Genomic DNA, 27,362 nt, shown 5'->3' with positions numbered 1-27,362 from the left:
AAGGAACTTGTGGTATGTGGGCAGTACAAATTCTGACTTTAGGTATGCAAGTTTTTTGGTACCAATCAAATGTTTTGCTACATGTTTCTAGTTTAATTGTGGTGATATTAAGGAGTGGAACTCGAATGGATAAAATGAAAGTATTTATAAAGACATGGATGAGTCTGAGTACCCTGGAACTCTGAATCCCCTCACATTCTTGTGGAAGCAGAAGCTAATCTTTTAGCATTATAAGAAAAAAAAAACCTCTTACTTGAAAAAAATCAATCAATCAAACAAACAAACAAACAGAAGCGACAAAGCAGGTGTTGTTCAAGGACAATTCTTCCACTTTCTAACACCTCTCCCTTGTGACAATCTTATTCATGTACAAAGAGAAGAATGAAAGGCTGATATGAATGACCATATGGCACAGAGTTAAATCAGCACATTGTTTTGATGACACTATGACAATTTGGACAGATATACAAGTGGTCAGAGTCCTCCTAGAAGCCTTTGTAATAATATATGTGACAGAGGTAGTAGAAGTCATAAGGAGCTGAATCTAGCTGCATCTGACATTACCCAATATGGAAAGAAGAAATTCTTAGCAGGCCCTTTTCACTTTTCAAACTATATATATCATGTTTGGTTGCTTAGACACACACTGTAAGACTGACATTTGGATCCAAAGCAAAAGAGTGTAGCATTCAGTTCGAATGGAATTTAGGGTGGTGCTGTATTTCAGATTCCTTAGACACAATTTTTGGAAATGTACGAAGCTCAGAGATGCTGGTATAGAGCCTATGGGGAGAAAGTAAAGATTGGATAAGCTGACCAGGATTTGATGTAAGAGATTGCCACCCCTAAACTGGCAACAAGGATCCATTTCAAAAGTGGCTTCTGATTTGCCTCTGGACCCTACTATATATTGAGCTCTTCTCTTATGATGATGCCAAAGGATTCTGCAAAATGATCTCCGATGCATAGAAAACAGGTATTGCTATATTCACCCAACCATAAAATTAGACATGCACAGAAGTATGCCTGTAAAATGGAAGTCAAATATGCAGAACCTAATATCAACATGCATGTATGACAAAAATAATTCTCATGAGAAGGTAGCTGAGATTTCCATAGTACCTTTTCCTGCACGCTTATTTTTTCTCACACACTTTACTCCACAGAGTAGTTCCTGATTTCCTGTTAGTTCAGGTTGGACCTGTGTACAGATGATCATGTTCATTATTTTATTATTACTAGTAGTTCAAAGTAGATGACATCTACAGAAAACTTCACCAAACAATTAATGTAAAAGATGTTGGCCAGCATCTTAATGGTATGTCATACTTTTCATCCTTACAAAGAATGAAAGAAAGCAGAGCCTGAGAATCACTGCTTTCTTGTGTACAGACTGGAAGGTGCTTCAGCTGCCAAGTTCAGGGGAGAAGAGATCATTAGATGGAAGAAGGAGGGTAAGAGAAATGAAAAGAAGAAGAAGGGGAAGAATGAGAGGAGGAGGGAGGGAGAATTTAAGGGAGGAAGAGAAGAAGGCATGGGGGGAGAAAGAGAGGGAGAGTGATATATACATATACAAATACATATACATATACATATACATATACATATACATATACATATACATATACATATACATATACATATACATATACATATACATATACATATATTTATACACACACACATATATATATGTGGAGAGAGGGGACAGAGAGGAGGAGGAAGAAGAAGAGGAAGAGAGAGAGATAGAGGGAGATAGATGAGAGAGGGGAGAAAGGGGAAGAGAAAGAGAGAGACAAAAACAGAGAGAGACAGAGACAAAGGAGGGTGTCTGTGGCCACCAAATCTGTACACATCACTAATCAGGTGAATAAAAGTATATGAGTATGACTGTTAGGTCCTTCTAGTCATGATGTTATTTTCTGTGTAAATATGCATAGAAAATGGTCTTGATATCACAAGTAGGTTCATGACATCAAAATCAAACTGTGAATAGTCACCTCTGAGCACTTTGGCAATAGTACAGATAAGGACATTTTTGTGAAAGCCCATGTGTGTTCTATTCAGGTGGGGGAAAGTTCTACATGGATGGTACAAGCCTACCCCTCAGAGGACACAATCATTCATACAAGTGCCTTTACAACACTCAGTACTCCTTGCAGTCTTCACATTGGTATCTACAGAGTTTTTATTGTCCATGTGAACCTTTGCTATTTTAGTTCTCACCAGAAGATACAGTGAAATAAAAAAAAAATACCCTCTTGCTGTTGCCATGTCTTTCTCTGTCACAGGAAACAATCAATTCTATGCAACAGCAGGCCTGAAAATGAAATTTTGCTTATATCATACCAGACAACACTCTGAAACAATGGCTACTGACGGCAGGAAGAAAGTTGAATTTTGGATTCATACCCACATAATCTGTCTCTGATAAATCTAACATGACAGTTTTAGAATAAGGGAAATAGAGCCACTCAAGGTTATGCGAGACAGTCTGCTTGAAAAAGTTCTGCTCCTTGTTTCTAACATTTCAGCACAGTGCACTGACTAAGGAAAGCATGTCTCCATCCTTGGCTGCATTCTAGATGCTGTGGAAGGTGACTGCCCTTTTCCAAGTTGGGCATCTCAAGCTCCTCTTGAATCAAGTCAGCAGTGCCTCTGGCAGCTGTGTGACTGCACTCTGATTGAGGGTAGAGTAGTGGAGGCTATAAAGTGCAAAATCAGAGGGAATCACTTGGAAGCCAGGACATTCAAAAACCAGCAAGCCAGCATAAAATCAAACAAAACCAAACAGAAGAAAATAGCAAGAGAAGCTGTAGAAATACAGCAAAGAAAACCAAAAGCTCAAGTGGTCCAGAACAAAGGGAGCTTGCTTATAAGAAGCCTGTTGAGTTCAGGTGCTGAATAAATCACTGTGTATCTTTGAAGGAATCAGCTTTAAAAATAGTTTAAAATAGAAACAAAAGAGATACACCTTTTAAAATTTTGCATGTTACACAACCAAGTGTCATTAACTCAAGGCATAAAATGTCACAGCCTATCTCTAGAACTGACTTGCCTTGCACAATTGAAACTACACAATTTTTCAGCATAATCTCAGTTTTCCATATTCCTGAGCTTCTGTGGTACACCATTTTAGTCTGTGCATCTGCATGCTTGCTTATTTGAGAACATCAGATTAGTGGAGGAATGCAGTATTTGTCCTGTTGGTACAAGTAATCTCACTTGACATATGTCCTCAAGAGTCAGCTTTTTATTTTTTTATTTTTTTTTATTTTTCCTTCTTCCTCTTAATGGCAGCATACTATTTCATTGTGTGTTTGTGTCATTTTTATATCTTCATCTGAAACTTGTTTTGTTTTACTATCTCTATAACTAGCCTATTTTCACTGTAACTATTATAAACACAGAGTGTTACTAGCTCTTTCAAATATTCACTCGAATTCTTCTCCATATAAACTCAAGGGAGGCATTGCTCCTTTTTTGTATGTCGTAGGGAGAAAGTCCCATACTATTGCTCATATGGCCAGTATCATTTTACTTTCCTGTTGACAGTATTCAGGGATGCCAGAAGCTCGTTCTAGTTACCACCAACAAAATTATGCTCTTTGGCAGGAGCAAAACTTTTTATGAAACACCAAACATTACTTTTAATGACTTCATGTAGATTACTTTCATAACATGAGGACAAAAAAAAATGACAAAAACAACCTAAGCAATGAACGATGCTTTGTATTGGCTTCCAGTATCCCAGTTCATCATGATGGGGAATTCATGGACTGGCACTTGTGACAGCTTGTCACATTGTTTTTACAGTCAGGAAGGAGAAATGGATGCATGCTGATGTTCATCTTGCTTTTTAACAGTCATTTAATTTGTTATTCCAGCCCATTAATTGGAACTAGGGACATTTTAGATATGTCTTCCCATCCCGATTTATCCAATCTAGACACGTTCTCCTAGAAAAACCCACAGATCTGTACCCCAGGTTATTCCAGATATTGTCAAATTGGCAACCGGATTAGCCACCAGATTAATGTGTTTTGATTGCTTCTCAAATATTTTTTCATTTTTACTATTTATTTTAAAAATATTTTAAATTGTGTTAGTGTGAGTAAGAGTTTATTCTCTTGAGTTTAGGTGCCCCCTGAGGCCAGAAGAAACAGCTGATTCTCTTGAACTGGAGATGGGTAGTTGTGGGTCACTGAATGTGAGTGCTGAGATCGAACTTAGGTCATTTTCAAGTGTAGTGTGTGCTCTTAATTGCTGAGTCATCTTTCTAGCCCTCACAAGCATCATTAACACCCTATTTTAAAGAATTAAAAATTGGAAATTGTTTGGTGCACCAATGTGCAAGGTTATAACATTAAACTTATATTGAAAAGAGGAAGAAAATGACTCAATATCGATAAAACTCACATTTAATATTCATAATGAAATTATGATTCATTTATTCTGACTTATTTGGCCTTTTTAATAAGTAGAAACTATCACATGAAACACTATCATTATATGAATCTCATCCCTTTCTTTTGTACATTTCTGATTTTCAGGGCTCTCCAAAAATCCCTGGTGAGATCATGTACTTTCGGGCACTGTCTCCTTCCATGAAAACCAACTTTTTCTCTCTCTCCATCTCCTTTGGTTCCATCACATGCAAGTCTACTTGCAAGTCTTAATAAGGGTCTATCCTAAATAGTTTTCAATACAACATTTTTGCCCTGTCTCAAGTGGGGTTCTTTTAGTTCCGGCCCTTGTAGTCCCTTCTGAAACACAGACTCACACTGTATCTTCCTACATTCTGCATGCTCCCACCTAAACACTGCTTCCAAAATAGCCTGAAAAGCAAGTTTTAGAACATTTAGCTCCATGTGATCTAGAAAACGTCCCTTTCTCCTGTAAGATAAAGCAAAAAATATGTATATTTTATACACATATAATATATATTTATATACTGTATACAATTTAAGCTATAGTCCTGTTTGTTTCTGCCACCAATCTTTGCCTTGTGTTCACTCTCCTAGAAACACTGAACTACTTGTAAGTCTCAGCATGTGCCCATGATTTGCTGATGTCACTGGCTTTCTATGAATTGCCTTCCTAGGCAAAATGCTAGCCTTTTCTTAGCTAAACCCTGCTTGACTCAGTCCAGGTGTGAGCCTTTGATGACATGTTTCTCCCTTTGAAATCCAAGATAAAGTTGGCATTAGAGATATTTGCCTGCTATTCTACTTTGCTTTCTGTTGCTGTAATAAACAAAATCCACTTGGAGAGGAAAGGGCTTATTTCAGTTTATAGGTTATGATCCATCATTGAAGAAAGCCATGAGAGGATTTCAAGGCAGGTGCTTGAAGTAAAAAATGGCAGAGAAACATGACTCACTGGGTTTGTTTGCTGGCTTCTCAGCAACCTTTCTGAGCCCACCAGCCCAGATACTGCAGTGCTCACAGTGTCCTTGTACCTCCTCTATCAATCAACAATTAAGGAAATGCTCCCATATACATACCCAGAGATTAGTCTAATGAAGGTAACTGCTTGATTGACGTTCCTTCTTCCTGTGTGTGTTACCTTCAAACCCAAGATAGTCCATCACAATGACCATCCTTAACTTTCACTGATAATTTGCACAAAATCTGAATTTGTCATTTTCTCATCACATTTTTTGTTGTTGTTGTTTTGTTTTGATTTGGTTTTTTGTTTTGTTTTGTTTTGTTTTTCAAGACAGGGTTTCTCTGTGTAGCTCTGGCTGTCCTGGAACTCACTCTGGAGAGCAGGCTGGCCTCGAACTCAGAAATCTGCCTGCCTCTGCCTCCCAAGTGCTGGGATTAAAGGCATGCGCCACCACTGTCCAGCTTCATTATATCATCTTAATCTCGTAATTTATAGCACCAGGCATAATAGATAAATACCGTAGTCACTTGCTATCTATAGATGCTATAATTGAATTTGATGTTATTAAATCCTTCAAACATAAAGTGGATACTGTTTTTCTATTTTAGGATTCTATACTTTAAATATCATATGTATATACAGACATACACCTACATATATCTATACATACACATTTATAATGCTTATGATTAGTAGTTTTAGATATGTGTCCTTGGGCTTTGAATTTGACATGCTGAGTCAATAATTTAAAATTCTGAAAAACAACAGTATGAACAATATTGTCTCAATCTTAATGTTTAGCTATATTTTTCTTAATTGAGAATCTCAAAATCCATTTCTCTTTATATATTTAGATCTTTACAACTCTTCTTTTTTTTTTTTTTCTGGTGTCTTAGAAAATAGGGTCTCATGATTAGAACACTGGAACGTTGTTCTGTTTCTTTGGCCATCTCCCATCTTTTGATGGGTTTCAATAAAGCCTTTCGGGGTTATGATGACTTCTGCTTTGTCAGACTTTATCAGTACAAACTGTAACAACTGAGTGAATAGTACAGTTTTGACTAGATATGCTTCCAGAAGTTTGTTTCAAGTCTGTTCAAAATTACCTCCACTCCATTCTCCATGCCTGACAAAATTTCTCTATGATAAGTATTTTAATTATAAAATATGAATATAAAATAATTGAAGATTTGACAAACACTTAAATTTGTTAGTTTGTGAAAGTTTACTTTAAAAATTAAAAGAAATTATAATTGAAATAAAGGTGGACTAAGAATGAGAAAATATATATCTAACTGTTATCATCCTACAAATTATATTTCAATATAAATATATTTCAATAAAAACAACAGCAGCAACCAACCACTGAAACAATCAATGAGAAAGATAATATTGATTTTTACTTTTTGTGAATTTTCTTGTATCTGAAAGGCTGCTTAAGAGCTACAGAGTTTCCAGGAGTGAACAGCAGAGGGCAGAAAACAGCAACTAGGTCCTTAGAACCTATTGTTCTATTCAATTTCTTTGTAATATTCAAAATTGATTTTGTTATTGATAAATTTAAGTATTCAAGAAACACGAAGCTTTGTGGCTTTAATGGGTGATCTTTATGCTTATAAAAAAACAAACATCAGTATTTTTCTATTTACTGTATAACCATTTACTCCATTCAGTTTAAAGTCATTATACTTAGACAGCATTCTGTGGTGAAAAGAATATCTACTACTTAATGTAGTGCATTGAAAAGCTTCATGGAAGATCATATTAATGTAATTATGTTAGTTTTAGTAGGAAATGTTTCTAGCTGTGTGAATGTCAGATGTTTACCTAAGTTTTGAACATAGATTTGCTACTAGAGTAGCAATCACATTTCAAAAATGCCTGATAAAATGTTATAGACTATGTACAATTACAATTTACCAGCAGAATGTAATGTTTGATAAGGTTGTTTATATTCCATGGGGATAAAGCACTATGATTCAGCAAGTTCATGTTCTTTAAGGATGAAATCCAGTCAATTTTGAGTTCATGACTGCCCTTGAATTTCAAATAGGTTAAAATGAAAGCTGCTTTCGAAGAGTCCCTTTATTTTAAATTTTAATTTGCTTGCCAGACACATTAATAGTATCATACATTTTTTCCATAATCAAGCTCCTGTCCCTTTATCATCAACTATCATCCCAGAGCACTTTGGATGAGACCGAAGATGCTCTGGTGGCAGACATTGAACAGCAAGTATAAGAAGCATGTTACTGAGACATTTTCCTTGCTGTATCTGTTGACCTGGTTCTATTAGAAGTTCATAAACTTCAAACCACTCTTGTGCTGGGTGTCAGAAGTAGAGGTGAAAATGTGTGTAATTTGTTTGATTATTCTTTATGTAACAAGTTGGGGTATTTATAATTCTTGTTTTACCTATAATTGTATTCTTATTGATTTTCTACAAGGCTTTGTATGTTCCTATTTAGAGGACCTGTTTAAATGAATGTGAAATTTTTGATTCACAGGTGAGATGAATTATTGGTTATAAAAAGAAGGTATTTTCACCCAGAATATGTCAGCTTATAACTTTAGTATATTATACATATGTTATGCATTCTTGCCTTAGGAACAAACACCCCCCTCCCACACACACACGCACACACACACACACACACACACACACACACACACACACACAAACACAGACAGAGGGGGAAACAGGGGAGGAGAAAGAGAGTGAGTAACAGAGGGGGTGGAGAATGACTTAAAATCACAAGCTTACAATATTTGGAAGTCACGGGTATTACTTTGCTTTTTTGCTTTTCTTCATTCCTTCTCATTTTCATGAGAAACATGTATTTTAAAATTTGTTTTAATAAATAGGGACTTTTAGACCCAGTGACTAAGGCAAAGTATGATTTATGATGGTTAAAAACCATGTGTGATATTAAAGTCACATTTTCTCCATAAGGTTTAACTATGGTGTGCTTTCATGCACTTTGGGCCATCAGCCAGTTTTCCCTTTGATGCTGTCAGCTTCAATCTCCTGGCTCCTGGCAACAGATCTCTGAAATGAGACCTCTTTCATTTCTCTGTTTAAAACAAAACACATACAATTTGGTAAAGAATTTCTGAGGCTGCAGAGAGACTTGCCACGCAGGTATATAGAGATGGCTTGGCATGAAGTGGAGTTTTGAACATAGATTTCACAGGCATATACAATCATCGCTATGCTTTACCAAGCCCCTTCTCACAAACTTTAATTTTTAATGTATTCGTTACAATCCAGATACCCAAGCAGGCTCGGTGTAATGAGGTAACCTACTTCCTTGAGGCAGTGATTATTTTTGAAACTTAAGGCCATAATGTAATGGGGTATCTGGTTTGTAACTAAGAGTGATACATCCATTCTAGACTACTACCCCCCCCCCCCCCCCCGCAGAAACCTACGGTTCTTTCAATCTCTATACAAAACGGACATCTAAGAGCCAAGTCTACATGACTCTACAGCAGGGGGGAGTCTGCACTGTAGTACAAGAGCAATCCACAGGCAATGTGGCTTGAACAATCGAACCACTATCCAAAGGGGCATACTCTAAAGATGGATTCCTACACGAAGTCTTTCAAAGGTTTGATCGAGTTACCCGGGTCTTGGCATCCTTTTATAGTTAAGGATAGAATTTTGGGTTTCCCTGAGATTATGCTTGCATTATAGGAAGCTAAAGTTCACGATTTTGGGAGTTGTCCCTTCAGGGAGTATTTTGTTTGCTTTTTATCTGGGTCAGCTGAGGCAGAAGGCAGTGTGTGGATACTGCTAAGTGGATTTTGAGACAATCAAATCATATTCGTTGTGCTCAATGTAAAACAGGGCCCTACGGAAGAAAGCTTCGCCGCCAACAGCAATTAGCAGTTCGGCTTCCTAGGCATAGCAACCGGAAATCAGTTTTGCAGCATTTGGATCTGGCTGGAACATCTCTGCAGCTACAGTAAACCCTGCAACCTCAGCCCATAGCAGGGACCAAAGCGCTGTCCGCGGTGCTAAAATCGAATGCGCAAGACTGGAGGTCTCTAAGAGGCACCAGGCTGCCCGGCTCTGAGCCGCGCTTTCTCGGCACCGCGCAGAAGCTGCCAGGGCTGTGCGGGGTGCGGGGCGCTGTGCGGGGGAGGGGTGGGTGCGCGAGCTCGCCGCCTGCCTCGAGTCGCGCACGCGCGCCCGGGACTGCCTGCCCCTCTCTGTGACTTTCCTGTGTGTGTGCGTGTGTGTGTGTGTATGTGTGTGTATGTGTGTGCGCGCGCGTGTGAGAGAGGAGAGAGGGAGAAGAGAGCTCGAGAGAGGGTGATTGTGTGAGTGCACGGGAGGGTGCTGATATTCCCAGACACCGGGACCACAGCAGCAGCTCAGCTAAAAACTGCATTCAGCCAGTCCTCGGACTTCAGGAGCAGGGACAGGACGCAGGCATCAACAGCCACCAGCTAAACCTGGGAGATAAGGATTCTTCTGCCTTCACTTCGTGGTTTTAGCAGCTCCTTGCTAAATTTCGACCTCAAAATGCAGAGGATCTAATTTGCTGAGGAAAACGGTCAAAGAAGGAAAAGGAGGAAAGGGAAACGAGGGGATATTTTGTGGATGCTCTACTTTTCTTGGAAATGCAAAAGATTATGCATATTTCTGTCCTCCTTTCTCCTGTTTTATGGGGACTGATTTTTGGTGTCTCTTCTAACAGCATACAGATAGGTAGGTACCTTTTGTGTTATGCCTTTGAATTGTGCATAATTTGGTGGTAATCTTTGTTCACAGTGTGCAAATTAATTCATGTCATGTAGACTTATGTCATACCTTGACTGCATTCCAGATTGAAACTACCTAGAATATACATGATTTTCTTAGGCTGAAGCAAAAAGAAATGACTATGCCTTTTGACACAATAGAGGGGAAAGGATCTGTTCATTTCTGACCGGGTACTGCGTTACTTCTGCCTTGAAGGCATCTCCTAGTGTGCTCAGATTTTCAGGGAAATGATCGCAAAGCTCAAGATTAAAAGGGAGAATCTTTTTGGTCTTTAGACTCTCCCCCTTGCCTTGGATCCGTTGAGCACCTTTTGGATCCTTGCTGCCCAACTCACTGATTACGTTTATTATAGCGGGTAGTGTGAATAAGAGACTCTGGGGCTGTTGGGTGCTAGCATCCCACTCTTATCTCTCCAGGGCTCTGACATCGTTCTCTTGCTTGCTGTTTATTTTTGCAGGGGGGCTATTTCCAAGGGGCGCTGATCAAGAATACAGTGCATTTCGGGTAGGGATGGTTCAGTTTTCCACTTCGGAGTTCAGACTGACACCCCATATCGACAATTTGGAGGTAGCCAACAGTTTCGCAGTCACCAATGCTTGTAAGTAATGAATATTCATATCTTTCCAGTGCTGCACAGGGACACAGGGAAAGCAAGCCTGTGAATGCCAGTGAAGGATGGTGTGCCTGTGTGTGTGTGTGTGTGTGTGTGTGTGTGTGTGTGTGTGTGTGTGTGTGTGTGTTGCTGGCTTGTCATGTGTGGGTGGGAGTGACTGAACACGCGCGTGCGTGTGAAGGTACAGCGAGAAGGTGGCTGTAATCTTTGGGACCCCCACTGACCGGCGGGCAGTGAAGTGGGGACAAAAGGCACTGAACAGTATGCGCAGTATGTGCACCCTAGAATCTGGGGTAGGGGTTGGACTTGGACTGTTCTTTCGAATTCAGGGGGTTCTTGCTTGATTCTGGCGCCTCTAAAGAGGATCTCCCAACCCCCTCCCTCTTGCGCGCCTATTGGCACTCTACCAAAAGAGAACACGCTGTTCCCCAGGGCGCGCTGTGGGACTGTTGGATAGATCTCATGCCTTAGTCCGGTAGCCTGGCAGGGCAGCTTCGACCTACAGTCCCCGCAAGCCCCACGTCGTCCTATTGCACGGGACAAGTTATTGCAATGGTTGAGGAGTTGGGCCCGGGGCTGTTACATAATGCCCACCCGAGGGGCGCGGGCACGAGACTGACGCAGGCCCTGACTGGCTTGTGTGAGCGGGCATGGAAGGGATGCTAAGAGAATGGAGACCCCGAAGGGCTGAGAATGCGGGCAGCGGGGGATGAGGCTGTTGATGGGGATGCCTACCAGATACAAACCTCAACCTGATCGCCGGCAGAGCAGGGATGAGGAAGGCGGGGAACAGAAGCTAGGTGCATTCTCAGTTCCCTGAAGCTACGCCCAAGTAGAGGCGAGGGTGGCCTGAGTGCTCACCAGCCGCGCGTGCTTTGTTCCAGGGTCGCAGGCTCAGGCAAAGGCGACTGGAGACTGAGGATGACTCGGAAGCGATTGCATCCGGCTGAGTTTTAAAATTTGAAGAAGTCGCAGACCAGCCATTTTAGCTTTTGTAGTTTTCAGTATCAGCCCCTGGCCTCTGCATAGGGATCTGGAACTCCTGAGGACGCTCTGGCAAGGCTTTAGGCAGAATGACTGGTGTCCAGTTGCTGGGCAAGTGCGAGGTCGCCCGAGGCCGAGGACTAGGTCCCCGTGCAGAGGCAGCATCCTGCGCGCTCCCAGCTGCTACCATTTCCGGCCTCCAGGCTGGCAGATGTTTCCTGCCTTGGTGTTCTTAGCTTCCATGCCATAGATAACAATTCGGGGGAAGATTTGCAGGTGGTTCACCTCCCACTTTGGTTCCCCTGTAACAGAGCGGAAAATCACCAGAGGAAATGCCCAAGGCAGTGTTCCCACAACCGGTTGCCATCCCACCCACACCCCACCTCACCCCCGCCCCCCAAAGCCTGTCATGTATTCTGTGCTTTAGTTCTTTAACACCAGGGACATCAACAGGCCAGTTTGCAAACCGTGTCCGCAAACAAATAAATGAAGAAATGCATAGGGTGATAATGTGCTTCTGGTCATTTATAAGACCAGAATTCTAGTTTTTCTGAAAGAGCCTTTTAAGGATAGTTCTCTTAATATGCTAATGTTGAGGAAAGAGGCAGAGAGAGAGAGAGAGAGAGAGAGAGAGAGAGAGAGAGAGAGAGAGAGAGAGAGAGAGAGAGAGAGAGAGAGATTGTTGAAAATGGAGTCAGAGATAGAAAGAGAGAGAGAGAGATACACAGAGAACTTCCTCATAGAAGAGACACTAGATGGCTCAGTGGGTAAAAACATTTCCTTCAAACTGATGGACCTGGGATTACTCCCTGGTCTCTGAGAGGAGAAGGAGAGAAATGACGCCTGGATATTGATTGTCCTCTGACCTCCACATGCCCCCTCCAAATAAATAATTGAATAAAAATTTAAAATGTAATAGAATATTACAGAAAAGTATCCCAATGCAATACATGTTATTACATAACAGACACAAACAAAATGTTTTAAATAAATGTGAAAGGCGTCTTTAATTGTCCTATTTACCTACTGAATTAGGCCATTCCTGCGCTACCAAAGAAGTTTCCGTTTCTTGTGAGTTACAGTTTGGCATGCAACTTGAGCTGAATTGTACCGAGCTGCATTTGTATGCACAAATGCAGTGTCACAGTGCGCTGACAAGTAGGGTTACACAAAGATTCTGAAATATTAAAACATTTTGAAAATATTTAATAAGCAAGAAGTTGATCGTTGGTAACAAATAAAGAGATGAGCTAACTGGGAAACTAACAAATACAGCCACCAAACTAAACGAATGTTTCTCTGTTCCAACAGGTGCCGAGCCACTGTACTGGGGCTCTTTAAGGCTCAGAGATTGTACTTTGTGTGGCATGTATCCTCAGGCTAATATCGTTGACTGGGTTTATTTCTAGTATGAATTGTACTGAAATGAGATACGTGGCAAGAGTACACCCACAAGGAACAAATACATTGTTTTCTTTTACATACTGAATTTTATATATCTGACCATAGTTCTAAAATGCAGTATATTCAAGCCTTCATTTTTTTGAAATAGATTTTTTTCCTTTAAAAAAGTCACAAAAGCAAACATTCTAAACTATACATTCCCAAATCATAAGACTGCCCCACCCACAGAGCAGTATACCAGGCACTAAAACAACAGGAAGAAACAAGAGAAACAATGCCTCAGGAGAACCCAGGACCTTGACTTTGCAACTCCAATGCTGTAAGCTTACTGACTACTACAGATCACTGATATGCCACAGTAAAAGAAATGAGGCTCTGCAAACAGAATTTTCTAGAGTGCACATTGGCAAGTGGTAAAATTTCTAAAACTTGCAAAGACAAATATTTGCCTTGGAGGCAGGGGGCTAAGAATAGTAAAAATGATACAATTAATTTAACTCTTTAAAGGGAAGAAAGGAGATGAGAGCAGAGGAGGCATATGTGTGCACAACCAAATAACCACAACTTCCAGGTTAAATAAATAAAAGTCTGTCTTGCCCCATGTATCAAGGTAAACATGGCCACTTAGAGGCTGCTGTGGGTTTTACCCCAGTGCAAATAGATAATTTGTTTCCTTACTCTATTTAGTCATCTTTCATAGAAAAGATACAACAGCATTAAGTACATTGACAAGCAAGATCAACAATGTCTTTCCCCCATTTTCTCCGGAAACCTAAGGAGGCTATGACAATTTTGCATTGTATGAATTACTAATTGCTGCTTCTAAACAAGATTATTCTTTATCCTAATGAGTGCACAGAACAAAAGTTATTTGTTAAGATTTGTTTGTAAGAAAGCAAAGCTTTAGAATGAAGGGCTATCGTTTTGTCAGAGGAGTGGATCTGCTTAGTACTTAACTGTGTGAGATGGATGCTCCTACTCAGGAACACTGAGGCTGACATAGAGTTAAATGTCTAAGGATGTCTACTGAATGGTGTAAGAGTTAAATGAAAGGAAGTCATTTTATTCTGATCTAGAATGTACTCTGCTGCACTCAGCTCCCACACCTTTTCAGTCACAACCAGATGATGAAAGTACCTGTTTGTTCCCATTTTGTTTCCATGGATACCAGAGAAGACAAAGACAGACTTCCAATGTGTTTTTTTTTTTCTTTTTCCTCTCTGCCTTGTTTTTTTTTTTTTTTTTTCTTCTTTTCAAGCCCTTCTCCTCTCCCCACTGATCCCTTGCTCCCCCTTTCCTTTCTTTTTGGATTTTGTTCAAATGAATGTTTAAATAAGCTTTTATTATGAGAAAAATGTAAAGCTCAAAGAAGAGAGAAAATTGAGACTATCATTTTAGCAAGAGTTGAAAGCAGTGAGGAACCTCAGAATCCAATCTTTTATCCATCCACCCATTTATCCACCTATCCACCCATTTATCCACCCATCCACCCATCCACCTATCCACCCATCCATCCATCCATCCAGCCAGCCACCCACCCATCCACCCATTCATCCATCCACCGATTCAATCCACCCATTCATCCATCCATCCATCCATCCATCCATCCATCCATCCATCCAGTACCACAATCTCCCTAGTACCTTCTAATTGTCAGAGAATAAATGAATATTATCCCAATAACAAATGCTTTCTGATCATTTACTTCAGTGGTCTTTCTAATGGTTTTGGGAGACTCGGTAATGCTATACTTTTCATGAGGAGAAGCCTCTGAGGTCCTGTATGAGTGGTTTACTGTGAGTATGGAAAAGAACTCTAGTAGGTCTTCATGAGTAAGTCATCATAGTAAAAGAAAAAAATCTCAATTTTTGAGAAAAGAATAAGTTGATATTTGTGTTTCTATACACACTCTAAAGTTAGCTAACAAAACCAAGAAGTGTGTTTAGAAAAAAATATTAAGTACTGTATACTATAAATGATTTTAGTAAAATTGAATATGGGACTAATTAGAAAAACGTTTAAATGGAACTTTTAAAATAGGTTATATATATGAGTATTCAAGCTCCTACAATTTGGGGATTAAAGAACAAATAAATCTGCTTATATGCATCTGTTTCTATTTATTCTAATGGATTATTATGATAAATGAGCATTTATCTAGCTAATAGTAATTTAACATTTTTATATTTTAATTCTATAATGGTACATACATTATAAAAATTTAAAAATTACATAAAACAGTGATTAAAATTTTATTTTTCTCTGAGCCAGCAGATGGAGATGTTGGAGAAAAGATTGTGCTCCATCAAACTGCTGCACACATTGAATACCTTCTAAGACATCAGAAATGAATTTATTTGGAGACATATAAAAATGTCAATTAAATGTATTTAGAAAGAATTAACTACAATACCATGTTTGGAAATAATATTCAGTAAATACTTTAAGAAACAGATTGTTTAAGAGTTTATTTTTAATTATAAATTTCTACATATTTTTGCAAACTTGATCACAGGCACAGAATTCTAAAATAATTCTTACACACATACATACACACAAACACACACATACACACACACACACACACCAGAATGTGTGTGTGTGTGTGTGTGTGTGTGTATGTGTCAGATTTTAAGCCTTAATTTTTTACCAAATATTAGTTCTAAAATGTCTTTCCTATCAGTGGATTTTAGTACTGAATTATTGAAATTGTATATCTGTGTCCATCAAATTATTTAATGTTTGATAGCCTTCAGTACACTGTACATAGAATGAATCCTGTGTGTTTGGGCCATATGTGTGCATCTATAGTTTTAATTATAGAATTACATAAGAATTGATTGCTCAGTTCATCACATATAGCTTTTTCCTTGGGAAATATATGAAACATACCATTACTAACTATAATATAAAGAGTTTAAAGAAACCAGAAATAACTTGGATGCTGTTATAAAAAATCATGATATGAAGGAAACAAACAAGAACCAGAAAGAGAAACTATTGCCCTTTTAACTAAAACATTAGAGAAACTACATAGCTCATTTATATCTAAATAGATAATAAATAGGTAATTTATTGTTGAATTATCTGTACTGAAAATTTTCTCCGTTTATTTTTATTTTTATATTTTATTTTATTTTATTTTGATTTTTTCAAGACAGGGTTTTTCTGTGTAGCTCTGGCTGTCCTGAAACTCACTCTGTAGACCAGACTGGCCTCGAAGTCAGAAATCTACCTGCCTCTGCCTCCTGAGTGCTGGGATTAAAGGTGTGAACCACTACTGCCCTTCAAAAATTTTGTTCTTATTTAAGAAATGTCAAGGAAATTGAAGAACACAGAACAGAAATTAGATTGTAATTGGTTAAAATAATTGTATTTTGGGCTGAAACTTAGTACGTAAATAAAAATCATGACAAGAAACTATAGCATGGTTATGTATTTGACTGCTATTTGATATCTTGCTACTTCCGTCTGGAGGATATTTTGTTTCTCAGCAAGTGTCAATAGGCAGGTTACTGTACTGTGACACCCTGACAACTGGATGCTCTCAGGCTCTCTTGACATCTAGGGACTACCCCTTCAGTTATCTCTAAACTATGTGTAATGTTGAAAAATGTAAGGAAAGAAGCAGCTGCTTGCTAATTATTCCAGTGTTTCAGACACTGTAAGAAAAGTCAACAGACATAGTTAACTACAGAGCTCATTTTATCAGAGGTTAACAACTAAAGTGAAATGAGGAACTATTATTTTTTTTCTCGTCTTTTCATCTTGCGTTAGAGTCAAACATTGACTGGGCTTTATTAGCCTCTGAGTACTATTCCACTCCCCTCCCCTTTGTAAAAAAATACTGTATTCTACTGAAGATTCTATGGATCCTATTGAAAGAATAAAACTCTCTTAATGGCAATTTTTAGTCAAAATTTCTGAGATTATCTCAAGTGGGTTTAATAATTATCAAACCTGTTACAATGTGCCCCTTCCATGGAACTGGAAAATGAACTTTTGAGCTCAACGTTGATATTTCAAAACTAATCATGATTTAAAATTATATATATATATATATAACATGATTTAAAATTTTATATATTTTTTGAAACAATAGTTACCAATTTTGAAGAAAATGCTCATTTTCTTCTACTCTTAGTAACTCTCCAGTACTAGTCTGCTAAGACGTCAGACAGAATAATTTTTGTGTTCATTCTTTTAGTGAAAAAATTAACTGAAATGTCTAGAATTAAAAATTTGTATTCTTCAGAGAACATTTTGAAATCTATTGCATTGTGTATTTGTATACGTGTGTGTGTGTGAGTGTGTGTGTATGTGTGTGAGTGTGTGTGTGTGTTGTGATTACTTTGTATACATGAACTTTCGTTTTCTTCTGAGCATATAGTTTATCTTTAAGTTAGTCTCTAGTAGTTTTGCTCTGTCTTTTCACTATATTGATACTTTTTGGGTATATTAACTTATTATATATCATTTTTTACATTAGGATATTAATTTGATCAACAGTCTAAGTGCTTACTTCTAACTTACGGATTAAAGCTAGGGACAGTTGTAAGATTTAATATGATAAACTTAAGAACAGTCTTCAGCAAAATAGAATCAGGAGAGTTGTGAAATACCAGGCCGATTTCAGAAAGACATTTTTAAATAAAGAATTTCTTATGCTACTTTGATTTATCTGTATCTTATGCCTAAAAAAATCATTTCTATGTCAAAAGCCATACATGCTTTTATTAATTTTAATATTTTGAGACTTCTTCAGAAATTAAGATTTTAGTGTTGTAAAATCTATTTAGTGCTGAATTCTCTGTTTTTGGTAGTTATTTCAATGTTCAAAATACGATAAAAAAGTAGGTTTAGGAAAAATTTTTCCTAAATTTTTGTAAAATTCTAAAATCTAAAGTAATATGAATAGGGCACCTTAATGCCATGATACTCCCTTCTCCGTATGTAAAATTAACTCTAAATGTTTGCCATTTTCTTCGTTTGTGTCCCTTTGAAGCTGTTACTCTGATGAATGTCTGTAAGCCTCAGAAAATATCCCTGCATCATACGTATTTTGTCTAGCTTACTAAACACTCAGATTCTACTGATAGACATGGAACAAATATATTTATATAACACAAGACTGCCTATTGCTTTAATAAACTATATGTGTGTCTTGTATAATTCTCCACCCATCAAAGAATATAGACTAAATTATTCATTTCCATGTTCAACACTGAAGTTTGAGTTACATAACTTGACATCAGAAAAGATTGCATTATCCATTAGTCTTTTATGGCTGATTTTAACCCTCAGTCAGAGTTTTGTTTCTGATTTAGCATCCATTAACATCAGCCCAGTTGCTGCAGCAAGAATGTCAACCACGGGATTATATAGGTTTCATTTTGTATGTGGGAGAGGGTCATCATTTTTAAGCAAGAATCTCCAGATCAATGAAAATATTCTCTGATGTATATTGCAAATACCATATGTAAAGTGCAAGAACATAGACCATGAAGAGCAAGGGGACACATCGCAGGCACTGGAACTTTATCACTAGCCAGAGCTGTAAGAATTAACATTTGAATTTCCTCTCTCTTTCTCTTCTTCAATGTTTACTTTGGTTTGATGGTTGCTTCACTTGGGTCTTTTCTAGAGTGAATCATCTGAACTTTCATAGGGCTTTTTACAATTGATTGAATTCTTATTGTAAGATTACTTTTGATGTGGTATAGAAATGATTTATTGTGTGTACGGGAAAATCAGGTAAGGAGGCAGTGTCTATGTTCCTTTTTCCAAACACAACACTGAGGTGTTTTATCATTCGGGAATGGGAGAAAAAAAGCCACCTTTAAACACAGAAGATGAAATGACTTGGGAGGTATCATAGCTTAGGAAACAGTTGACGCAAATAGCTAGACTGTGGCACCATGGGATTGTCAGGTGCAGCCATTCCACATCTGCTTGATAAATGCCAGGGAGCTTATTTCAGAAGATCAAGGAACAGTCTATGTCAACACTAATGAGGCATTTCTGTTTATTTAACCTTCACACACACATTATACATTTAACAATAATCTGGCTCTTTAATAGACAGATGTTTTAAATTTTAAGTAATTATAAAATTTAACAATGAAAATATTTTAAATGGAAATTCATTTGGATATTTCTAACACTTGAAATCTAGTAACTCATGAGAATTTTTTTTTTAGTTATTTATAATTCTCAAATATCTTGGCCTCAAACTTGGCATCTTCTGCCTCAGCTTCCCACATAGTAGGGTTAAGATCATGTTCAACAGCTACAGACAAAACTAACTTTAAGAGAATTATCTGAAAGAAAGTTTTTAGGATAATACAATAAATAATTTCATTATAAAATATGAGATTGCATTCTGGGGGGAATTTAGTCAATCTGTTTGAAGACGTTGTTAAATAGACTTTCATGGTGCTAATTTCAAACAATGAAGACATAATTATCAAGAGATTTGTGTCTGCTATTTGTTGTGAATTACATGTGTTTAATGGGGCTATTCATTTGCAGTAATCCAGATAACACAGAAATAGTTTGTAAAATGGCACTTCATTTGTATGTGAGACACTGGCAAAGGAAAAGTGGTATGTTTAGAGATATATTTGTGCAAGTGTGTGTGTGTGTGTGTGTGTGTGTGTGTGTGTGTGTGTGTGTAGAGAGACAGAGACAGACACAGACACAGAGATAGACACAAAGACATACCCTGAGAGATTTATTAATTTTTTAATGCATTTTGTGTTATATCACATTCTGGTTGTCATTATCTTCTTTTGTGAAATGTATTTCATATTTGTAAAATGTTGAATTTCAGGTTTGCTTTGATTTATGTGAAAGATGGTGAAGATTGCTTTATAACATCTAAGGTCTTCCAAATTTTATAGTTTAACTCATTCTTTTACAGTGTTTTATCTGTACATTTACAGGCCATTGACATTTTTATACGGAGAGACTGTTTTAAGGTGAAGGGCCATAATTCAAACGTTATCAAGAACGTAAATACTTTTAGCTCTTTGCAGGAAAAGTTCATAAAATCTTGAGGTTTCTGTCTTAGAAAGAAGTAAGTCAATGGTTAGCATTTTAGTGAAGGGTGAAGGTTTTCTTCTGAGAAAATTAAGAAACATAGACCGCGAATTCCTGGAACCCACAACCCTGAAGCACCCTGGGGACTGCCTTTCAGTCCTGTGGCTCGGTGTGGGCACTGAGAAGTTGCTTTCCAGTTTCCCAGTTTTCAGCTTTTTAGAAAGCTACCATCCTTTACAGGATTTCGTGGAGATACAGTCATAAAACCTCGAGGGATGACTTGGCCACACACATGTACCAAATGGCAAAATTTGATTATTGTTAGTGGACGTCTTGGATGATGATGTGCTAAGACACATAATATCCTATGAGTACCTTTTAATAGAGCTTTGACACCTGAGCAGAACAAATGTTACTTACTGACAAAGAGACTAACAAAATCCACCACCGGGACTACTACAAATACAATGTAGATTACAATCAAATGTGAGTGACCATCAAATTAGAGTTCCTGGTATTGAGTAGGAGTGCATCCATCACCTTTATTGTGTAGCAAACCTCAGAATGCTGAAAACCGTTTACTTTAGTATACCTTCTTAATCTAAAGATATCTCAGCACTTTACAGAACCAAGCACTTTATAGATTCCCAATCTTTCTCTTGTTTAATTAATTAAATTATATTTGTTTAAATGAAGGGCAGTCTGGAGAGTCACAGATTGAATTCAGGCAGAAATAGGTTTGAAAATAATTAGCAGTTTCATGGTGCAATACATGACATTTAGTCTGTGTAAGATAAGGTTCACTTTCCTTGTCATACTTGATATCACAATTAGAGGTATCGAGTGGTAAAGTGAATGTCCAGATGAATTTGTTACAAGTGAGTCAATATACCACAATTAACGATTATATTTTCTCATCATTTTTAGAAAAGTATTCAGTATGTATTTTCGGGAATAACTTTGGCATCTCCCCCACCCATGGTCCCTTTCACAGATAAGTAGGAAGAGCTGAAATTTTTTCATAAGTTAAATCATAGGTTTACACTACTTATTTACCCTTTCATCATTAATGTATTTAAGGACCAACAATGAAGGTGTTTGGTTCCCATTAATAAAAAGGCAATAGACACAAACCAGTTTCCTTTTGCGTTCTCTTGGGAATCAGCAACCTTTAGGTTGTTGATGGCTAGTGAATCTTTTGCCATATTCTTTTGACAGTGTGGATTAATGGGCTTTGTTTGCCTGTTTCTCATCTGCTAAGACATGTGGAGTGTTTAAAAATAATTAAAATAGCTAATCCACTTGCTTTGTGAAACATAAACTTCTGACTGGACACTTAGTCACAGTAATGCATGAAAATATTAGAGACTTATCTAAGTTTTATGAAGTTAGTCACTGCCTCACTTTGATGTTATCTTATGTTACAGTCAGCAGCTATATTACTCTAATGTAGTGTAGCAAGAAGTTGAAACATACCTACTCTTTTAAGACAAATCCATAAATTTATAAGGAAAGCTACACATCATGAGTTTGGAATCAAGGTTGGGACAAAATGTAGGGCATAAAAAAAGAAGTACTGGTCTGTTGAGTGCCAAGTCAATCTTGTATGCACAAAAAGCTCTCACAGAATTTGTCTGTCTATCTTCTTCAAACGCTTTGTGGATATCTGTTCTATACTGCTTCTTGCAGTAATGTCAAATGTGACGGTAACAAGAACAGTTTATATACTGGAAATTATTGGTGGTTTAAGAGGTCTATGTATGGCAAAGGATGGTACTACACCAACTAGACAATCTTATTATATTAGATTGTATGGTTATTGTTTGTAGTTCATTTATAAATCTTATGCTATGCCTTGGATATAGAAATGAATTGAAGTATTTTAAAAGTGAAACTGTTAATTGCCAATCTTGTGATGAAAACATAAAAAATGATTTTAGAGGTAAAAAGTCGTTTTAAATAATGTCTTTGCACATATTACTGAAAAAAAGAGGTTTTCCAATTGTAAATTCCACTGTTGATAACTATAATGCTAATTTCAGATCTTTAAAAAACATTTTGATTCAAGTTTGAAGCAATAATTTGCAATTTTTTTGTGTACCACAATCTCTTTAATGCACTTTGAATTAGTGCAGACAAGCTTGTCTGCTGGTCTTTAAATAAATGAATACAAATAAACAAATTTTGTTCTTTATTGAAACTAGTTTAGCTTAGTGATTGATAATCAAGATGTAGGTTTTACAATGGTAAGGGTTGTAGCATATTTTCAAATGTTAATATAAATAACTGTTCTGAATAAGCTAAGGAAGACAGACATCCTACCATCATAACCTTAGTTCTAAAACAAATGTTATTTAATCCAAACATTGATCATACAGCAATCTAAAAATTCCTGGTGTAAAACATCATGATTATCTCAAAAAAAGTAACTTTTATGTATAACAAAAATAAAAAGAAACTAAGCCATTATTTGAAATAGTATGTTGCTGTTTGGGGTGAGTTAAAATTTAAGCTGTACAGAAGTTTTGAACTTTGACTCTAAAGGCATTTATAACAAGGCTTGTAGGAAATGGGAGAGAAGAGGAGATCTGGAGCTATAGTGTGTTCTGGACATAATAGGATTGCTGCTGAGCTGTGCCTGTTTTCTAGAGAAATGAGATTCAGTTTCTTTAAGGATGTGGCCTTTGATATATCACACATTCCAATGGTTGGCTTTATACACATGAGCCTAAGGGTAGTACAAATTGGGCTCTGTGAATGAGAGAGAGAGAGAGAGAGAGAGAGAGAGAGAGAGAGAGAGAGAGAGAGAGAGGGAGGGAGGGAGGGAGGGAGGGAGGGAGAGAGAGAGAGAGAGAGAGAGAGAGAGAGAGAGAGAGAGAGAGAGAGAGAGAGAGAGAGAGAGAGAGAATATTAAAGTAAGGCGGGGGAAAGTGGCCCTATAAAGCAATGCAAACGGAAATGGCAAGCCTCCATATAAACAGAAACAAGTCAACCAAGAAACCCCAGACATTCATAGGAAGACTGTGGGTGAGGAGTTGAGAGAAACATGGGGTATGACTCTGATCATGTAGATTGCACGCATCCACGAAATAGTCAAAGAATTAAAAAATTACATGGAAAAAATTTTCAAAGTTACTTACACATAATTTTAAAACGCTGCAAAGGGGATACAATCAGTATTAATTATGCCTCTCACCCCACCCATTTGTCTGAGATAATCATTTTCAGAGACTTCTAGAAATGGGAAAATAGTAATAGTATGGTTGTTTACTTCGATCACCTCTGCCTTAACGTAAGTAGAATTCTTTATTACTAGCACAGCCTGTCTTCCTCGTACTTGCTCAGTAGGCTGGTAGCCATCCTGAAGTTTGTTGATGAATCTTTTCGTCTACCCTGTCCTGTTACTTAGATGGACATCTTTTTTGTATGATGAAGGCAGAACCCAGGATCATGCACACACTAAGCAAGTATCAATCACTGAACTGTATTCTCTCACTCACTGTCCATTTTAATTATCTGCATATAGGATTACAGAGTAAACAGTTACAAACATAATAAATTGTGAGCAAATAGTAGAAGCAATTATGGTTTTTCTACGTGTTTAAAAAGATATAACTTTATATACCTACTTTATGTATATATATATGTATATATGTATATATATGTGTATATATATATGTATATATGTATGTGTATACACACACATATGTATATGTTTCTGGTACTGTCTTCAGCCTCTTAGTGCTCAATTTAAACCTTTTAAACTTTTACTACAATATTTCTTATGTAAATTTTAGGCAAGAAGATACAATTTGTATTTTTGTATGTGTGTGTGTATGCACTTGTGTGTCCATAAATAAAGCATGTACATTTCATCATAGTTTAGTTTAGTGTATGCCATGTACATTTTTTATTTATTGATACATGAAAGTAATATGCATTCCTATCCACATGTGCAGTCCTTTTGTCTGGTTCTCTGATTTTTTGTTTGTTTGTTTGTTTGCTTGCTTGTCTTTTAGGACAGGGTTTCTCTGTGTAACAGAGCATAAAGAGATAAAGCTGCCTGTGCTTTTATTTCATATCCTCTGAATTTTGATTGTTTTGTTTCAAAGTAAATCATCTTAATTTATTTATTATGTATAGAAATTCCAGGAATCCAACTTCATTTTTCATTTAACACAAACAATTGTCAAGTATATAAAAATTCTATCTTATTTTCTTGACTTGAATTCTATCAGATATACTTTTCAATTAAATAGTTCCTCAAAGAGTTAAAAGCGAAGAATTTGCACTGAAAGAAAAGAACTCAGAACTCTATTGCAGTCAAAGGAATGTAAAGTTATGCAAGATATTTGTTTCCTGAGGAGCATAGTTACCATAAATTAGGCTTTTATGTTGCAAGGTCTCAGATCAATAAAAGAGTTCATCACATTTTGAACATTTAGTTGAGCCCAGAGGGATAAATAGAAGATTTTATTATGTATTTTTGGCTCATGTCGCAGCACCATTACTACTTAAATGGGCTCTTGGTTTTGCATATTCCCTAACCCATATCAAGTTTAAGTAATGGGGTGTGATTATGACTTGGTTTCTGAACATCACTTTGAAGTTAATTCAGTGTAGCAATCTGCATGTGCTCACAATGTAATCTTTAAGGAGCATAGTCCATATGTGACAAATGAGTGGAAATTATCTCAGATACTCATGGCTAAAGCAGCCAATGTGAGGTTTCCTTTCCCTCTTGTCTTGAAACCGTCATTCTCTAAAATATCCCAATGTGAATCTATATGTCAGAGAAATGGAGTTTCAACTGAATCACTAAAGGAAATGTGCAAGTGTTACATGCAGCAATAAAAATCTTCAGGTTATTTTATCGTACCTGGCAAGGACTGTGTAGTTTGGGTCTCATATCAGGGAAACCTGTAAATTTTTAACCACTTTATTTTATGAAACTGTGAATGTTACATGGCCTTGGTGATAAAGCTGAAGGTGAGCAAGGGTCTGGAAGTGAGTTTTTTGGACCACCTTTCTATGGGAATTAAAATGGAAAGTTATTTTTATCTTTGAGTATAAGTTAAAGCAATATATTATATTCAGTTTCTACAAGGCTGTAGTCATCTCTTTATATTTGAGTGCATATTTTCATGGAGTTAGAAAGGATTTTTCCTGGAGGAAGAGGAAAAATATGCTTTTAGCAGCAGAGTTTCAACGCAAAAAAAAAATTGAGAAATAAATATATTTTATGAACAACATAGTTTCACTTCTTCCACCACTCAGTGTGATGATTCAATTTAAAACGTTTTTCAGATTTGTTTATTTTATGTGTATGGGTGTTTTATGTACGTGCATGTCTGTGCACCACTTGTGTGCCTGGGGCCTATTGAGAATTGGAGCAACAGATGATTGCGCGCTGCCACGTGGGTCCTGGGAATCACACCCAGGTTCTCTGCATGAGTAGCCATTGCCCTTAACTGCTGAGCCATCGCTCCAGCACAGATTATTCCAAAATTGGTGCAAAAACCTTTTGTAGCTCTGATTAAAATGTTATTCCTTAACTAATTATTACTACTAAACTAGTAATATCTTAAAGCAGAAAAATATGCATAATTATACCTGAAAGATAATTATTATTATCTTTAGTAAAATTAGTATTAGTATTAGTAAAAGTTTCCAAGATGTTTTTACACGTACTTTTATAAGTAAACAGTTGGTGACATTAAAGCTGTTTGCAAATTTAACTTTTATTATTTCATAATATTTATTTTGATCAAGGAATTAAATACCTATCTTCATTTTCAGTAATTTTGGAACACCATTTAATCTATTATAAAATTCTGTTGCAAATTAAAGTTCTAAATTTTCCTAACTCTGATAAGCATATTATTGTTACTGGGGCAAAAGCCATAGAATATTTAGTTAAAGATTTCTGATTATTACTTAGAGAATTCCTGCCAATTTCTAATTTGAAATTATAACAATTTAAGTTGGCAATTTAACAGATAGTGGAGCAATGATAAAATAAAAGTATGGACTAGCAAATAAAACCAATAGATGGAGGAAATATATATGGTGGCATATGCTGTTAAATCCAGCATTCAGGAGGCAGAGGCAGGTGAATATATGAGTCTGAGGCTAGTCTGGTCTACAAAGTTAGTTTCAGGACAGCCAGGGCCACACAGAGAGTCCTTTCTCAACCCTCCTACCCCAAAACAAAATATACATAGTTGATTCTCAAAGGCTTGTTCAGCTTCTAAATTCCCTGTAACAAAGGGCTAAAGGAAACTGATGTCAACTGTGCATAATTTGATTTTATAAGTCATATCACTGCCTTCTTGTGCTTAGCAGAGGGCTTCCCTTTTATAGTTGAACATTGTGGAAAAGGCAAAAGCTCCACAGAAGTGTATCAGAGAGCAAGAAGCATGGTGTCTGATAGATTTCTACAGGGCACTTGTTTTTAGTAGGAGAGCTCAGTTACAATAGTGGAATATCCCTTGTTCAGCTGGTAACGTGGACGGCAACTCAGTACTCTATCTGTTAACAGCCATAGTATGACTATAGGTACTGACTTGGTAGTTGCAGGTATATTTCATGTGCAGAAAATTCATAAGTAAAGATCTGTAAATAAGAAGGATTGAGTTCAATGTATGTGAGTCACTTCTGTCCCTGCCAATGGTATTATTTTATTAACCCGATGGTGCTTAAAGAATTTTATCTTCTTTTGCAATGTTTGCAATTCCCAAGGCGAAAATCACCTTGGGTTCAAAAAGATTTGGATATGAATCTGACTTCCAACTCGATAAAATTGATCTGAAATGAAAATTCTTGATCTTATAAAATCAAATTGACCCCAGAAAGCTGAAGGAGTGTGAATTTTATTGTATTTTAATTTTTTTTCATGAATATCCTCTATGTGGGAAAGGTCAAGATCAGAGGACATTGAGCTCCTCTGAAATACTAAGAAGTGTCAGAGTTTTGCTCCCCCATTTCCACTTTTTCTGTGCATCTCCTTATAGAAAAGTCAGAGTAGCATTCTAAACAACATGATGAACACCAAAGGGAATTGAACTTTAGTTGCCTTTCTGCAGAATAGGAACAGCATTTGGCAATGATTTGTGGTGGCAACAATGGCTTGTACTTACTGGCCTATAACTATCACTC

At 37.0% G+C, this 27,362-nt stretch overlaps 1 protein-coding gene across 29 annotated transcripts in view; it reads left to right on the top strand.

Moving 5' to 3' along the window:
• The first annotated feature begins 8,177 nt into the window (after window positions 1-8,177).
• Gria2 (glutamate receptor, ionotropic, AMPA2 (alpha 2)) overlaps window positions 8,178-27,362 on the top strand; it is a 122,778-nt gene continuing 103,593 nt past the window's right edge. For 21 of the 29 annotated variants that reach the window (XR_001783662.2, XR_003954287.1, XR_001783652.2 and 18 more), the window contains exons 1-2: window positions 8,178-10,108; window positions 10,620-10,760. Coding sequence is in view for 7 of the 29 variants with exons in the window: in XM_006501014.3 (XP_006501077.1) it covers window positions 10,021-10,108; window positions 10,620-10,760 (229 nt within the window). In the remaining 22 variants the exon portion in view is untranslated. The remainder of the gene's footprint in view (window positions 10,109-10,619; window positions 10,761-27,362) is intronic. The other 8 variants (NR_152147.2, NR_152148.2, NM_001357924.2 and 5 more) reach the window with 2 other exon arrangements.

The sequence above is a fragment of the Mus musculus genome, chromosome 3 (genome assembly GCF_000001635.26).
Source record: "Mus musculus strain C57BL/6J chromosome 3, GRCm38.p6 C57BL/6J".
In the NCBI taxonomy this organism is placed as follows: domain Eukaryota; kingdom Metazoa; phylum Chordata; class Mammalia; order Rodentia; family Muridae; genus Mus; species Mus musculus.
Note: the sequence above shows the minus strand (reverse complement) of the source record. Positions and strands in the feature narration are given on the sequence as shown.